The 16,745-nt window shown below is 39.4% G+C and overlaps 1 protein-coding gene across 1 annotated transcript in view; it reads right to left on the bottom strand.

The window, feature by feature from the left end:
• The window catches only part of nphp4 (nephronophthisis 4), a 171,704-nt gene that overhangs the window by 51,246 nt on the left and 103,713 nt on the right, over window positions 1-16,745 (bottom strand). Inside the window, exons 12-15 of the mRNA XM_030733604.1 lie at window positions 15,756-15,893; window positions 11,033-11,190; window positions 7,897-8,085; window positions 3,990-4,177 (exon numbers count right to left, since the gene is read on the bottom strand). Coding sequence (XP_030589464.1) covers window positions 3,990-4,177; window positions 7,897-8,085; window positions 11,033-11,190; window positions 15,756-15,893 — 673 coding nt within the window. The remainder of the gene's footprint in view (window positions 1-3,989; window positions 4,178-7,896; window positions 8,086-11,032; window positions 11,191-15,755; window positions 15,894-16,745) is intronic.

Below are 16,745 nucleotides of genomic sequence, written 5' to 3'. Positions count from 1 at the left end.
GCTGACTCCAGGCCGTGACGCCTGAGCAGGAGGAAGAATAGCATCTTCCTTATCCTCATTGATATCATCTCCAAGGTTAGCCATGTTGATATCCTCTTCCTCGTCTTCTCCGCAATCCTCTTCAGAGTCGAGGACCTGGTTAAAGAAAGAAGGAAATTCTGCCTCCAGGTCCTCGACCATGTCTCCCCAGCAAGTAGCACCTGAGTCAGATTTATTGCTGGGCTTCGCCATAGCGTCAGAAAGACATGGATCGGCTTTGGAGGCTGCCAACACTCACAAACATTGCTCCCAAATTCTGCCAGGCATTGCGCGGCAGTGCTCGCAGGAGCCGGGGTCTGTCAGCAATGCCTGTGCGTGCTTGACACCCATACAGGCGATACAGAGGGGGTGGGGGTCTTTCCCCAAGACTGTCAACCCACAAGCAGCTGGGCAAGGGCGGGACATGATATCCTCAAGCCTGCCGCCACCAGTGTTCCCCTGAGAGGATCCAGTGGTAGCCATAATACTAATGCTCAGCTTTGGCAGCTAGCAATAGCTACACAAAACACAAGCTACTTGATGTGCTTGTTCAAAACATGCGGATATGCAATGACACGACAACCGCTACAAGACAAAAATATAACTACAGCGTAATAAAACATTATTCCTGTAACCAGAAAACCCGCGTTCAAGGACTACCTTGACAGCTGCATTGACGAACAGTTAAGTGGATAGTCCTGGTCCAGGATCGCTGAGGAGTTTTTATGATCTTCACAGGGAAGAAAGCGAGAATGCCTGGTGTGGGGCCAGGGGCAATTATAAGGGGGTTGAGAGATCCATGCCCTTAAAGTAATCGGTCTGTCTAGTACAAACATGGTGTTAGTGCATCACGCCAGAGGGCGCTTCCCATAGTGAGATACCGAGTGAGGTTTGAAAGAGAACATCAGCACCAAAATGTATTCTAAAATGCAATCACATATGGCACGTTCCTTTTGTTGTAGCCACATTGTGATTCATTAAATTTTCACTTATATGAAAATTTATATACAGCTTGATCGAGTGTCGCCGTCAAGCAAATTTTACAAAGGGATTGGAAGAAACTTTGTGAGACCTAATGAATTCATTAAGTGACTCCTTAAGCAGGGTTTAGGAATTCATTTGGCTCCTGGGGAACTTCCACCCAGTAGGACACAGAATCACAAAGCTGAATAACCTCCATAGCTTTGAAGCTCAAAGTCAGTTTCCAAATTCTCTCTAAAACTCCTGTCTCTGACTCTTACTGTCACACACACACACACACACACACACACACACACACACACACACACACACACACACAGACACACACACACACACACACACACACACACACACACACACACACACACACACACACACACACACACGAAGCCCAAACCAGAGAGTAGACGGTAAATCATTGATCTTGTACAATACTTGGATCATTCACATCTTTTTAAATCACCTAAACTGCAGGAAATAAAGAGTATGTTCAAGTAGAGTATTAACATTAATTTGTCCAGTATAGTTTGGGATTAAAAGAGATAAACATTACTAATCTGTAGTAGTAAAATATATAGTACTCCCTCTGTAACTGAATTGCTATAGTAACAGTAATTTCTATCCAGTGATGCAATGCAGTAAACTAAGCAAATGCCAATTTAAATCTAAATAAAAACCTTTTACAACCTGTAATACTGACTTTCCATCTCACACACACTAAGGCCAAGAGATGAGAGGTAGTACCGTATAGTATTATGCCAGTAATGTGTGTGTGTGTGTGTGTGTGTGTGTGTGTGTGTGTGTGTGTGTGTGTGTGTGTGTGTGTGTGTGTGTGTGTGTGTGTGTGTGTGTGTAAATCCTCCGAACATTATAATATCCAGGTATGAACACCTTAAAGAGATACATTTTGAAAAAGTGCATGAGAAACATCAACTTATCAAATTTAAGTGTGAGACAGCGCTGCAGCACTCTGCAATCATGCAATCAGGGAGCAGGGAACATCACAAAGAAAAATGCTGTTTCATAAAACTGTTGCTGTGCTAATTATAATTATCATGCTTTTATGAATTGTTGTATAAGTTGGTATATGAACAGAGATGTGTCTGTGCAAAGATGAAACCTTTCTATAATGTCTCAGGAGTGTGAAGTACTGAACCTGTTGGAGAAAGGGACTAGTGAGCTGTAAACAACCTTTAAATTGTTCCCGTCTCCCTGGCCTTTCCAGAGATGGGGATTTCAGAGACATAAACATCACATTCCAGTTCTGTGGGAAGTCACGGAGCCCGTTTCCTGTCTTTACCTGGCTCTCAGGCTTGGCAGTTTCATTGTATGCATTCTGTTTGTATAAAAAGTGACTTGCTGGGACTGCCCGGTGTGCAACGGCTCCTCTTGCAAGAATTAAACTTACTAAGAGAGCTGGTTGAGTGGGCCTGATTATTTGATAATTGAAAAAGTTTTCTGACAAAAACAAACAAAACATGACTGTGGATTTTATATTTTGACATGGCCACACTGAGCGAACCACTGAGACAGAAAAAGATATTTCCTCTGGCCATGAAGATTCAAAGAACAAGAAAAAAGAACTTTTTTGATTTCAGTGAACTCAATCATGTTTTCCAGAAGAATTTCAATCATAGCCCTAGATCTACTGAAGTACATTGAATTAAGCTGAGCCATTCTTATGCACCAAAATGTCAATGACCTACTCTATCATTGCGTTTGAAGGAGGAAGTGTAGCTATACTGCTGAAGGTCTGCAACTATTCATTACTGCAATAAACTGAGATTCCACTCTTTACAAAAGCTCAAGCTTTAAATGTTTTCAGCTAGACTGCAGAAAATTGCTACTGAATCATAACTGTGGCAGCACAAAACAAGCTGGAAATGTAAAACTGACATAGTAAAAGTCATGCTCTCTGTTTAGCTTGTGTCTCTTTGTTATATAAATTCTGCTCCATTGATATTAAATTAAGTGAAATACTGCATTAATATTTAACAAAATTACCGATTATATCCAATACAAAAAAAAAAAATCCAGTTCATCTTTGTCATTGTGTGCTCAGCTTGTGTTTGTCTTTTAGCTAATGATACGCTAAATTAAAATCAGCTATTTCAGCTAGCCAACTGAAATGACATCACAGAAAGGAAAACTTTTATTTGTACATAAACATTTTTGTGGTTCCACAAGTAAAGCACACAGACACATGAGACAGATTTTGATGTTTGTGGAAACAAGCTGTGAATGGACTAACCGGCGGTGGTGATAAGCTAAGCGTTTCATTCTTCAAATAAGAAAGGAAAGCTTTAGTAGTTCAGCAGTTGTCTGTAAATAGGTGAAAAGGCTCCCAGCAATACAATATCTGGAAGGATTTGTCTTGATGTAGAAGGGCTTTGTGGAAGTGCATCCCGGATGCTATAGGCTGAGAGAGATGCAGAGACAGACAGAGAGATATTGACAGAGTTAGACTGAAGTGTGTGTCTGGGGAACAGAGGATATGGGTGGGCGTAGGAATGGGAGGGGGGGTGTTGTTTGTGCGCTCAATATCACGCTCTGTCAGAAGCTGTAATATCTCTTCCATTTCATTAGTTGCTACATGAATAGACTTGACATCAATCAGCGCCCGCTTGGCTGATTGAAAGAGAAGTGCCTCAGCATCAGAGAACATCATGGAACATCATGGAATGAGCTTGCAGTTTGGAGGAAGCGATTGTACAATGTTAACCTGGAGAGCAGTAAAATAAATCTCAGCCCGGCATAAACCCCGAATCTGGATATGCGCCTCTCACACTTTTTGTAATCAATGGCAGAGACTCGTACACGAGTGTGGCAATTTTCTAAAGCATATAATATGCAGTATGTTCTGATAAATTGCTTTGTGGACACAAAGCCAAGGCTAGTTCAAGTTATCCAACACGTAACAATATTACACTGCTAAAAAAAAAAAAAAGTGACGAAATGAACACTATTTTTTTTAAGCTGAGAATTCTTACCAGTGTTAACAGTGCCGTCTTTGTGAATGGAGGCCAGGACACAGGGAAGTGGATCACTAGCTTTGTGCTGAAGCTTGTCATTGGTCAGCAGCTTGAGCCGCTGTGATGTGACTGGCGGAAAGCGATAGAACTGGAAGGTGAAGTAGATGTTGTCAGGCCAGTCAGGACCGACACCCGGTGCTGCTATTCTGTCAAAGGACAACAGTGGATGATTGTTCAGAAAAATAATGATTGCTCATAGTGCCTTAAAGGAATGCAGCATCACATAAGCATGCTAAGACCCTAAATACCCATACCTGTGAAATTTACAAAATAGTTTTTACAAAATCATTTAAAATTTTGGAAAACTGAACATATCTCATCAGAGTCACTCGACTTCATACCTATTTAAAGTGAAAAGTGCAAAACAAAAAAGATGATTGGTACAAATGCACAATTCAAAATAAGCAGACAGAGACATCTCTTATTAAAAGATAACTTATTATGAGATCTGTGGAAGAGAGGAAATCTTGTATGTGTCAAAAAGTATAAAATATTGTTGTATTCTAGTTCATCTATCACCACAAATAGAATCCTATTTTTTGTTTACTGGAACTCCTATTTAGAAAAAGAAATCTTTGAGGCTATGAGAACCTCCTGGTGCTGTGTATTGCTTTTCACACAAAACGCCACCCTCTGAGTGTGATTTCAGGCACATATACGCATTTCTAATCCCACACTTGAAACTGCAGTTGGCCCACATAAAGTCCCTGTGAGCCTGCAAGCACCCGATTTTAGAGCCGAGCACATTTAAAACCGAGCAAATTTCACGATGAGCTTCTCGCTTCCATATGATGAATAGATTAGAAACCAGTCGACGAGTACTGAGAAAAAAAGAAAACACATTTTAAAACAAGCAGGGAGTGCCGTAAGGGCCCCCTCACGACCACAGACAGACCGCAGAAGCCGAAGATTTCGAGGTGGAAACTAATAAGAGCGGCGAATGACCTCCCAGTCAATCAAAAGCTCTGGTGTTCCACTGTTCAAGACGATGCCATGCTCCATCTTCAAAGAGGAGCCGGCATTAATATTCATTCTGTAAACAGACAAGATTGATAATTATGGCGCCCGGGTGAGAGGTGGAAATTACACTGCCTGTTCACAGGCTCCCTGCTTGCCTAAATGGTACTGCTGCCGCTGCCAGAGCCCCTGCCTGCCATACCTGTTTGTCATAATTTTGAAGTAACTCACCCTTACCTCACCCTACAAAGAGCAAGAGAGATTCACAATTTATGTTCCAATGTAGAGCTTTAGTTTGCACTCTATATTGCCTAAAAATGGCAACAAAAAAAAAAGATCCAGAAGAATTGAATTAGCTGTCGTACCATCACAACATAAACAGAAGTAAATTTACACCTTCAGATATTTCAATATATGTTTTGCTGTACTATCCGGCTGATGCTGTGATAGTGTTTCAGCTTGCACACATGCTGTATATAATTTTCAATAAAATAAAAGTTGACTACAAACTTCCTTCCGATTTGCCAGCAGAAACAAAGTGATTTAACTGTCGGCTTTTACATTTAGGGCCACGAGCATGTGCAGTTTTGTAAGAAGAGAACAAACATTTTGTTATTAAGCTGAACCAGAAAAAGGTCACTCTGTGAACTGTGATGAAAGTTTAAATGAAACAGTTTAGGTCTAAATAAATTGGATATATTTTTTTTACAATCTTTTATTAATTACCTCCACCAAGGGGGTTATGTTTTCAGTAGCATTTGCAAGCGTGAGTGCCATTCTGGTGGCAAACATAAAAGCTCGAAAAGAAAAACTTCATAACATACATTACTTTGGACTTCTGGTCAAATAAGGTAAAAAAATAAATAAATAAATAAAAAAGTAATAAAAAAAAGCTTTTTATCTTTAAAACTGCTTAAAATTCTGCTACCTTTGTTTGAATTAGCAACATTTATTTTATCATGGCTTTGTTATGTATATTAAAGTAACAGGTTATAACCGTTTAAATACATAACAATTTGAATACATGTACAATGTTCCGGAATATGTTTCTTTTAATCAACTTGTGATATAAAAACACATTTTTATTGATATTTATTACTAAACATTTAAACAAATTTCATTAAACAGTGAAATTAATGCTACACATATACTACAGTATATCCACGTAAATAAAACATAATAAAATAATTATACTCAAAATTATGCCAAGTATATTAAAATGGGTTTTAGCCAATGTTTTTATTGCAATACAAACTTAAAGTACTTTTTTTAAAGAACAAAGAAAACAAAATGAATATATACAAAATACAATACTAATCCCTTAAAGATAAATACTGCACAAAGAGTGATCTGCCGTGATGGACGTTTGCACTCTCGGAGTGCTTCTTGTTTATTCTGCAATATATTTCACTTTATTCTTACTGTAGCTGTAATTTAGGCAGAGAAGTTGCACTGATTTATTACAGACACTTCAGCGTACCCTGCCATTACCTTGAAAAAGAAACACTTAAATGTTACAATTACAGGAGCTGACAAAACAAATAATCTGCAGACTTTGCCTTGGGGATATTTTTTTTTCCTAATATCTGAAATTTAAAAGACCAATAAACTTACTGATAAAAAATAACTGAAAGAGAGGAGAAAAGTGGAAGATAGCTGCAGCCCTATTAAAATTTTAAATGCCTTTAAGTCTCTGGTCTTTAACAAGATTTCAAGTGCTTGTTGCTCTTTAGCCTCTTTCCTGCCACTTCTTCCCTCCTCTCTGCCACACTTAAGGAGGGCTGGTATTTAATCTCCACTAATGTCATCACAAAGCATCGTGTCATTTAATGATTTATCAAGGACACTTTTGGACCCACCACACAGGTAGCTGTCACATCAGCTTATCCAATATATTGATCTAAAGATAAAAAGGAGCCAGATTTTGCAGTAAAAAAAAAAAAAAAAAAATTGAATGTGTTTAAAAAGGTAGAGAGTTTTGTGACATGGCTCCACTGATTCATGTGGATTGTAAAATACGGTGTCATGCCACTCTTATGATTTTGCTATCACTGGTTGAAAGTTAATAGACATGAAGCTATGAAAGGGAAAGAGTGTACTTTCAGATAATTTAATTAATTATAATCAAAAGCAGATTCTTTTAATCTATTCACACACAAAATGCTGATTATGTATCACAAACAGCAAGACGTTAGAGAGTATAAAGGTTGATACATGGGTGGTCACGGCACTGTGATGATGAGGCCATGATGAACAAGACAAATGTGAGCGTTGCCAACAGCGCTGATGATAAGATAGACACAAAAAGTGGTGTGTTTTGTACCTATGGTTCAGCAGCCCCCCCTCTCCCCTCCCCCCTCACTGTCAGCCCCTGTCAGAGAGGATGCCTGCTCCAGGGTTTTTATGATGGGACGCTGACAGAGGTACTATTCAGCCTGTGCTGACACAAAATGCGCTTTTCTCCAACGGTGAGTGTATGTGTGCATACTGTGTATGGGTATGTGCTTGACATGTATGTAGAGGGTGGGAGGACCTTATGCCTGGTTTAAATGCATTGAAATCTCGGCTGCTGTTCAAGACAGTTCTCGAGGCAGGGAGGAGCTTGCCCTTGGCCGTCAATCAAAAGTGTAAAATGTGTCTCTACATCTCCGTACAGATAGTGGCTCAATATACAGAAAGATATTGGTGATGTTGTCAAATCAGTGACTGCTCTATTTCACTTAGAATACAACAATTCTGCCATTTCCGGAAGCAAAAAAGTAATTAATTTACAATCTGTCATGGTGTTAAGGCCAACTCTTTAATGATTAATAAGACAACAGCAATTAAATTATGCTGTACAAGCGCTACCAGCTACCAGTCAGTAGTAACACTTCAACCACATGTGACACAGTGCTGCAGGCCTCACCTGGTAAATGCCAGAAACTGGAACACCAGCAGGTTTCCCTGTAAGTCGGCCTCTTCTCGCTTGGGATCAAAGGGAAGGGGTTCTGTGGGATCCAGGACTTCTGCCACCTGACCGCTACAGTCCACAATGTCAGGGAAACCAGCAGAGTAGAGGAGGGCCAGTGAGCTTCTGGAGCTGACTGAGCAGGCGCTAGAGTTAAATTAGAGGAAAAATTCAGCACACATCGATCATTCGCCAAGCAGAAAAGACTTCAGCGAATGCACTCTTGATGCTTTACGAGCAGCAGGAGGTAATGTGTTTAGTCCCTGCTGCACTGGCTTCACTTGGGTGATTTGCGGTTGTAAATGAGGCAGGAAAAAAATGCTCAGCTCTGTGAAGTGGAATACAATGCTGTTTTTATCATTTTCGACCTAGCTTTGTTTATCTTGGACCAGTTCCATCTTGGCTCAAGATGTTTATCTTTTGGGCAATAACTTCAATTTAGTCACTTCATACTATTAAACTGAACCTGAATTTCAATATCCGGCTGGACTTAAGAAAAATGTGGCGAAATGATGATTAGGCAGCATAAGGATGTCAGCAATATCCGTCAAGCAGAGGTACCACAACAATACTAACAGGGGAGCAAGAACGGGTGCCAAAGCACTCCCAAAGGATTCTCTTGCATAATTGGCAGTTATCTCTAATCATAGTGGCCACCTGTTTTCCCACAACTACGGTAACATTCATAACTTATACTCTCAGCGCTGACACCAAACATTCTGGGTCTGATAACACGGTGCACAGATGGCTGGCTAAAGTGCACGCATAGAAAAATGAACAATAACGTTTGGGCTTATTATAACAGTAATGCTGTCTGTGTCCATGTTGAGTCCACGGTGTCATATTTGTGAAAGAATGAAGGCTTGATCAAACTAATTAAGGTAACATCAGTGAGGAAGGCAGTCGATTGGGCTTTTCCTCTGCAGCTGTGTCAATTTCATGCTTTCCTTGTCTTCCCCATTGCTCAGAGTTGTATCTTAATTTAGCCCCAGTTAATATTCAAGCCATCATTTTTATTTCAAAAGAGGCTCTATCAGATATGCACAGCAACTTCAATTAAACTTCTTTAGACTTCATTGTTCTTCTCAGAGAACTGGGTCATTCCACACTGAAAACAGTCAAAAAGATGTTTTGGCTCCGAGTGAAAAGGCAGTGATGTTTCAGCCCACTGAACTGAACAGCATCGTGTCGAGATCCAAACTCCGGGATCGGAAAACAGTTTCAGAGCCAGCTGCTTATTTACAGACTCTCTGTACTAATACAATGCCTTGTTTCTGAGTTACTGTGCCCATTATTTGCAGAATGCACTCTCTCATTCAGTTTCCTGTCTCAGACCTGGCTATATTTCCACTGACATTACGGTTGTAAATTGTGAGCTGAGCTCACAGCATTCTGCTCAGCTAAGTAAAAGTCAAAACCTCTCCCTTACAGCTGGATTTAATAATGAAATCCACACTAACAAACAGCGCTGAAACCATTACCCAAAGTGGGATGTAAAAGCTGACAAAACATTTTTCTTTAAATTGGCTCTGACCTGAATTCTCCTACTTACTGGCAGAATGTTATCCTACCCAGTGCAAACATGTTACCAATTAGAGAGCCAATCAATATCCCTCTGTAGATGGCAAGACAGTGAACTTTCGTGGTAATAAAGGGCTGCACTAGAGTTCACACAGGATAGCAGGCTTGATAAAACAGCAACATGTTGAAAGGATGTTTGAAGTGCCTTGCTTTAATAATGTTTCCTGTCAAACATGAGTCACCCTCCCATGCTGAAATGAAGAGGCCAAATCAGAACCTATAGTGAGGTGCAAATCACAGAAAGTACAACTAGAAGAAAGAGAGAAGATTGTGTTGTTTAAGTGGCCCAAATACAGTTTGTTTCACAAATCAGAAACACACTGAAACATCCTTTTGCACACTAATCGTGATCACCGATTCAAGTTGGTTTTCAGCTAATGGATTTTTCAGTGCTGCAGTTCAAAGGTATCTATCATTGTTTAATGTTTTCCAAATAAAAACTGGCCATTACTGCAATTTGTGGCGCACAGCTGACGCCAACAACAGCCTCCATATCCTCCTTGCAGAGGATCACAGATAGCTTTGGGTTGCAGAGAGCAGAGTGGTCCCACATGCTGGATTAAAGACCAGTGTAAATGACTAACAATAACATGAGTAATGATGATTCAGAGGCACGCTGGAGAGCGTGAAAAAAATATGCCACAGTATTACATTTTTAAGAGAATATCCATCATGCTGTGGGAAGGCTGTCCTCTGTTGCTCTTGGAGTAAAATCAGCATAAGCTGACAAAAGAAAAAGACATTGGTAATATTTTATGACCATTTGGCATTTAATATGTTTTAAGCATCTTTTGATGTGTTACTTCTCCTCACACACAAAGCCCTTAATGTCCAAGCTCTATTATATCTTACAGACCTCACAGTAGTATATTATCCAAATAGAGTGTTTCACTCTTAGAGCGCTCGCTGACTTGTAGTTTCTAGAGTTACCCAAAGTAAAAGGGGAGGTAGAACCTTCAGGTGTTAGGCTCCTCTCCTGTGGAACTGTTTGGGTTCAGGAGATAGACAACCTCCCTACATAGGTACTTCTGTCTCTGGAGCTGCATTATGATGATCTAAGGTCGCTGGCCCCATCCACCTGCGGGGTATTTATAGTCATATTTCTCATTTCTCTAGGCTCTCTTGCTCTTTCTTCACCTTTCCTTCTCCCTAAGGGGTTGTGGTACATGACTGCTTTTCCCAGGTGTGGTTCTGCAGAGGTTTCCTCCTGTAAAGGAGTTGTTTTTTTTTTCCCCTCACTGTTGCCAAGTTCTTGAGAATAGTTCTTGAGGTTTCTTTCAATAACATTATGAGATCTTTACCTTAAAGTGTCCTAAGGTCAACTGGTGCAATACAAATGTACCTGAACTGAATGTTACCGGGATTTGGGATGTTCAAACATCTTTATATACTGATGGAATCTGTTGATGTTCGGCAGGAACTTCCATGGTGGCAATTTAAAACATAAAAGCCTCTTTTCTTTCTGGGTCACATCACTGCTTGTGTCTGAAGCAGACAATAGATGGGGGCTCACCTAGGCACATTCATCCCCAGAGTAATGACAGGGGCATGGACGGGGGTGAAGGGCAGCTCCTGAAGTTGGTCTCCTTCATCATGACACGAAGGTGACTCCCCTCTTTCTCGCTGAAGGTCCATCTCCAGGTGGGCAATGCTGCTGACAGCTGAGCAGGCCTAAAATAAAAACCATTAATAAATCAGTGCTATTGTTTTTACCATGATAACTTACTAACAAGTATTAACAGAATGGCAAATAGCCAGTTCCTCTACTTATAAAAATAAAGCTACATATTATACATATTATGTATCTTTATGTATTTTTGTATATTATACACGTCAGTAAAGGAACGTGCAGCAACATGGACCGACTGAACTACAGTACAGTTATGGGCAGAAAGGACTTGCCTTACTAAACATAATTGGCACCTCAATGTATGGAAAGTATGCATATTGCATTATGGATGCTTGGATTATAGTTACAAGGCAATAGGAGAGACAGCTTGTGGTGGATTAGCTAAAACTGATTCAGAGAATTGCCTAATACTCTGAAAAGCAATTCCAACGGCACACTTACAGTGGAAATGCATATCTTTAAAAAACAGCAGCCATATGCCACAAAGGACATTAAGAGCTTAATCTGGTTAGGTTTACTTGCTCATTGCGAATGGCTGCATTGATCCTGAAAGCTTATCTGTGACATTCAAGACTTTAAATAGCCTTGTCCATCAATATACACGGCAGAGATGCAGCTGGACACTGTGAGTTTCAGCAAATGTTATTTTAACAGCAGCAAATTGTGAAATTCTCAGGGCAACTTTTCAAAGATGTTTGCTTCTACTAGAACAGGACAGGTTATCTGGTACTGACTCAAAATGCTCATGGTCGTTATAATGAACACATGGTCACTGAGTTGAATTTTGTGGATTATTGATCATCATAGTTTTGGGCATCACTGAACAGCACTGTTTGTTAACTGTCTAGAGGAATAAGCTAAATCAGGATTTGGATACATATATGAAACTTTTTATGGTTAGTTCATTGTCATTTGTTGTTTTGCAATAAGAACAAAATATTCAGCCAACGTTAACACCCAATTTCACATGTATATGAATTTCCAAATAAAAAAAAACAAATAAAAGAGAGAGGACAAATAAAAAGCTTTTAAAAGGGTAAATCTGTCAATTGCTAATGCAACATACTGTAGGCAGTGTTGTAGGCAAGCTAAAATGCATTGTCTATTAGGAAGCATTAGAAGGGCCAATGACAGTTCACGTACAGTAAATACATACACAATTTAATTAACAACTCGTAACAAGTTCAATTATTTTACTTTGAGTGTGCGCCTTGCATATTAATCTCCACTTTGGTTACATTCTTCTGCTTTACAGTATTTACTTTATAATTTTGAAAAGAAAGAGCACAGTTAATTACCAGTGGATCAGTTCAATGTTTCTAAATTTTTGGTGGCAAACATTAATCCCCACTTCATTGTCATTGACAGGCACACAGCTGGAGGGGTATCAGCGAAGATAATTAGCTAAGAAGTGCTAATGGTGTCATTTTGCAGTTGTTTTTTTCCCCTGGTCTTTGATACATGTGCATGGTTCAGTTGGCCTATTAGACACCATGCAAGGCTGAGCATTATTGGGCTTTCCATCAAACATGTTGGTAATAACCTCGACTCAAGTCATGCTACTACATGTACTGCACATACTACAGTACATGCATATGCATCTTCCTTCTCTGATCAAACAGCCTGCAATATAATAACCTAAGAGGATTCCAATGCATAATGTAGAAGCCTTAACACATTTAAAAGGTTGAAATTAATGGTGTTATACTTTGTCTCAACTTGCCACCATAAAACCTATGCAGTGTGATGACATACGAGCACTTTTTATAGGCTGGTGTGTTCAGGGTATATAAGGTTACAAGGACAAATGGAGGTTTAAACAATAAACGCTGCAATCTAGTTTAATGACTCAATATACGCAAAAGGAGTGTCAGAAACTCACTTACAGTATCAGAACGGAATGAAATGCCAGCCAAGAGACCAAGGAAATTATATAGTACTTATGAATATAATGTTGACAGGATTTTTTGATGCCCTATATGAAATCCAACAGAGGATTCTACAGTATTGGCATTGGGAGGGTAAGAAAGAAGCAACATAAGTCAGGCAACTTAATAGGTAACCTGGATTTAAGGTCACATTTTTTAAAACACTATTACATTTTGTGACCCTTAAAGAGAATACAGCAATTGTTTTCTTTTCCTTTTTTAATTTAACAAAGTCAGATTCATGGTAATAAAGGTTCTCACTCTCTGTATGTGCTACTCTTCTACACTGTCTACTACTCACTTCTACACGTTACACTACATATATTATTTTGGGATTGATGCACACATAGTAACTTAAATGATTTAATGTTCATTTTGACTTTTCTTTTATGTAAAAAACCTGACCTATTACTAGAAATAAGACATGCTATTGTGTTCCCCAAAACAGAAAGTTTGATATATATACATGGAAAGAAATAACAAGTCAAACAATTTGCGTGAGGAAATGAAGCTTATTTCTCAGAATTTATCCATAAATACAAGAAAATACAAGATGTTCCTACTTTTGACAGCCACTGCAGTAGATATAAAAATAGATAAGTTATTCTGACAATTTCACAGCACGACCTAGTCAGTCTTTCAAAATGAAACTGTATTGTGCCTTTTTTTTTTGCCATATTATGTTTCTTATTATATTGTTATCCTTCCAGTAAGCCTGATTCACAGTTCTTGGCTTATTTCTGCAGGATGATTCATGGCTTAAGCTATATGGATTTTGAGCATGAAATATGAGAGAAAGCCATCAAAGCGGCAGTTGTCTAGTTACAACATCGCTGGACTTCCAAGCTATGCTGATGCATAAAAGCAGGTATCCTGTCCAGGGTAGTGTTGAAAAAGCACCTACAATATACTATGATAATAAAGGAGTGTTCAATTTGAACAAATCTGTGTGCTTCCACAGTGCATTACTGTGCATCAGAGGACCGGGTATCACATTACCCACCAAGTGTGTTCTCATGCACAGACATAAGACAGGCTGCTTAGGTCTTTAAAAAAAAAAAACTATTACATAACTAATGATATTGAAGTTTATCCTTGCAGCTAGGCACAATAACTGCCAATGTGAATTCCTTTCTGAAAAGAAAAAATAGGGTCATTACGATAGCAGGGTCAAGATTTCTGCATGAGCTATATCCATGGCAACGATTAGTGTGTGCAATTTGTCCCCTCATAGCCCAGCGGGGGGCTTGCAAACTAGAAACATCACAGCAAATATAACCTACAAAACCCCAGTTGCAATTAACAAGGCTTATATTAGGACTATGTGTTACAGGCTAAATTTGATTATTACTAATATCATAAAAATATAAACAGAGATGTCCCGTGCCTCCTGCGTTTGCAGAAAACAGTCTACGGCACCATCACCAGTTGCAGCATGTGACTAAAATGAAACTGTTTACAAGCAGCCAAACAAATCCCTGTACTTCTCAAACAGGGACAATATGCTGTGTGGTTTTTTTTTTTCTACATCAAAGAGCAAATATGCATATATAAGGATGTGAAAACTGATTTTGATAAGCTGAAAAAGATTCAGGGTTAATCCCAGGATTACAGCATTATGATTTCCTCGCCATTCTGTGAGATTCTTCCACCGCTTCTAATGTGCATATTTCCAAATATATGCATATTTGTGGGTGAACCTAGTCTAATTTAGCAAAGGCAAGGCAGCTTTCAAAGGCAAAATGAGTCTGGCAGGCAATTCGCAGCAGCAAACACCTACAACTGCGGGGAACAGGTTAGCCCTGCATCATTTCAGGAAATTATTCAGCAGAGTTAATAAAATCAGAACAGTATAGCTGGTGTCCTCATTTATGCTGCGGTGAATCCCCTGGCTGCAATGATAGGACTTCTGTTCAGCTGCATAAAGCTTGTTAGCATTTAGAGCCATTCCGATATTTTTCTCTGATGTAATTTTCATCATCATCTCCGTGCGAGTTCACTGGAATGTATAAAGATTAAATCAAACAGAATTTGATAAAGCAGCATTTATTTTAAAAAGTACATTTTTTTGTGGCCATAATTAGTATTTCAAATGGGGTGGGGGGGGGTGACACAGACATAAGTGCAGCTAATTATTAAAATCATTAACAAATTAAAAAGACTTTTTCTTAATTAGGCAAAACATGAGGATATGCAGGATAGAAGCTACCTTAAGAAAAAAAAGTAGTCTTTGTAGAATAATTTGAAAAGCCACGTGAAAGAATAATTTTCTTTTGATTATAAAGATGAAAAGAATCCACTTCAGCACCTCCAGCATCTCCAAAGACAAAGAGTGTGCAGGGCTGGAGCTCAGGTTAGAGGTTTTGTGCGTCTTTGTGTCTCCATGGGTAGGTGGGTATGAGCTGGTGGCTGAGTGGTGTAAAGGTGAGTGTGTCTTTGAACTGAAGAACCGGGGAAAACTGTATAATGTGCCATGTTGTGTGTCTTCACTGTGTTTGAATGTACACCTTGTAAATGTATTTATGACTTACTTTCATCTAGTGTTTGTGTATTTTCTTCAGGATGTGTGTGAATTATAAGCACAAGCGCGCACGTGTGTGTGTGTGTGTGCGCGCGCGCACGCGCATGTGTGCATTTTAGTGGGTGCGTGTGTGAGCAAACGGGGGTGGAAATCTTACGACATGTGACAGCTGGTGGGCCGATGCCAATGGGGAAGGATGGAGCAGAGAAGGAAATGACTGTTGCCACGGTAACGCCGAGCTGGAGTGGCTGATGGTCGGGTAGCGTGAAGTAGCTGCCAGCTGAGACAGTGAGAGCTGCAGGGAAACAATGCAAATGATTCAGTGTTATTATTATGATTATGAACAACAAGACTCAAGAATATACTTTACACCAGAGAGACACATGTGTCGTCTCAGATGACAGCAGCCCATTACAGTGCTTTGGCACTCATAAGCCCGTGTCACTCTACCTGCTCCCAAAACTAGTTTTTTTTTGGATGCTGTCATCCTCCAGCAGGTCAAACTGAACTGTTGGCCTCCTTCCATCACCCTCTGTAGACTTGTGAGATTATTTCTATCGTTCTTTATGCTTGTCTAAAGTATTATGCAAAAAGTGGCAGACATATAGACATATCAATCAATACTCATAAGGGACTTGAAATGTAATTCAAAATGCCTCAGAAGTATGGCACCACCACAGACTTAAGTTCAGTGCTACATACACTGGATGGTGCACATTTAAGACACTTAGTATATGTGGAAGGATGTCCCATCAATACACAAATAAACTATTTTTTATTTTTTTATTTTTTTAATATGTTGTTAGTATTTTTTCTCATATTTTCCCATTTTGTGGACATTACATTTTGGCTTTGCTGCAGCTTATACTTCATTCTGATCAATAGTGTTTCATACTTTGTTAAGCCATGTTGACTTTGTTGTTCTATACTGTAAAATAAACCTCCTGTCCCCATGTAACAAAATACAACTTCCTGTCTGTCTGAAGCTTGGTTTGTATACATATCAGGTCCATCTAATCACAAATATCTAGGAGAAATTAGAAATGCATCACAAACAGGAGCTCAGGTCTCAGGAGGTTTATTTGCACCCGATGCTGCTGCAAATGCAGCGTCAAAATAACAAAACCTTCCCCACGTTTCCTGGCTA

The sequence above is a fragment of the Archocentrus centrarchus genome, chromosome 7, assembly GCF_007364275.1.
Source record: "Archocentrus centrarchus isolate MPI-CPG fArcCen1 chromosome 7, fArcCen1, whole genome shotgun sequence".
Taxonomy (NCBI): domain Eukaryota; kingdom Metazoa; phylum Chordata; class Actinopteri; order Cichliformes; family Cichlidae; genus Archocentrus; species Archocentrus centrarchus.
Note: the sequence above shows the minus strand (reverse complement) of the source record. Positions and strands in the feature narration are given on the sequence as shown.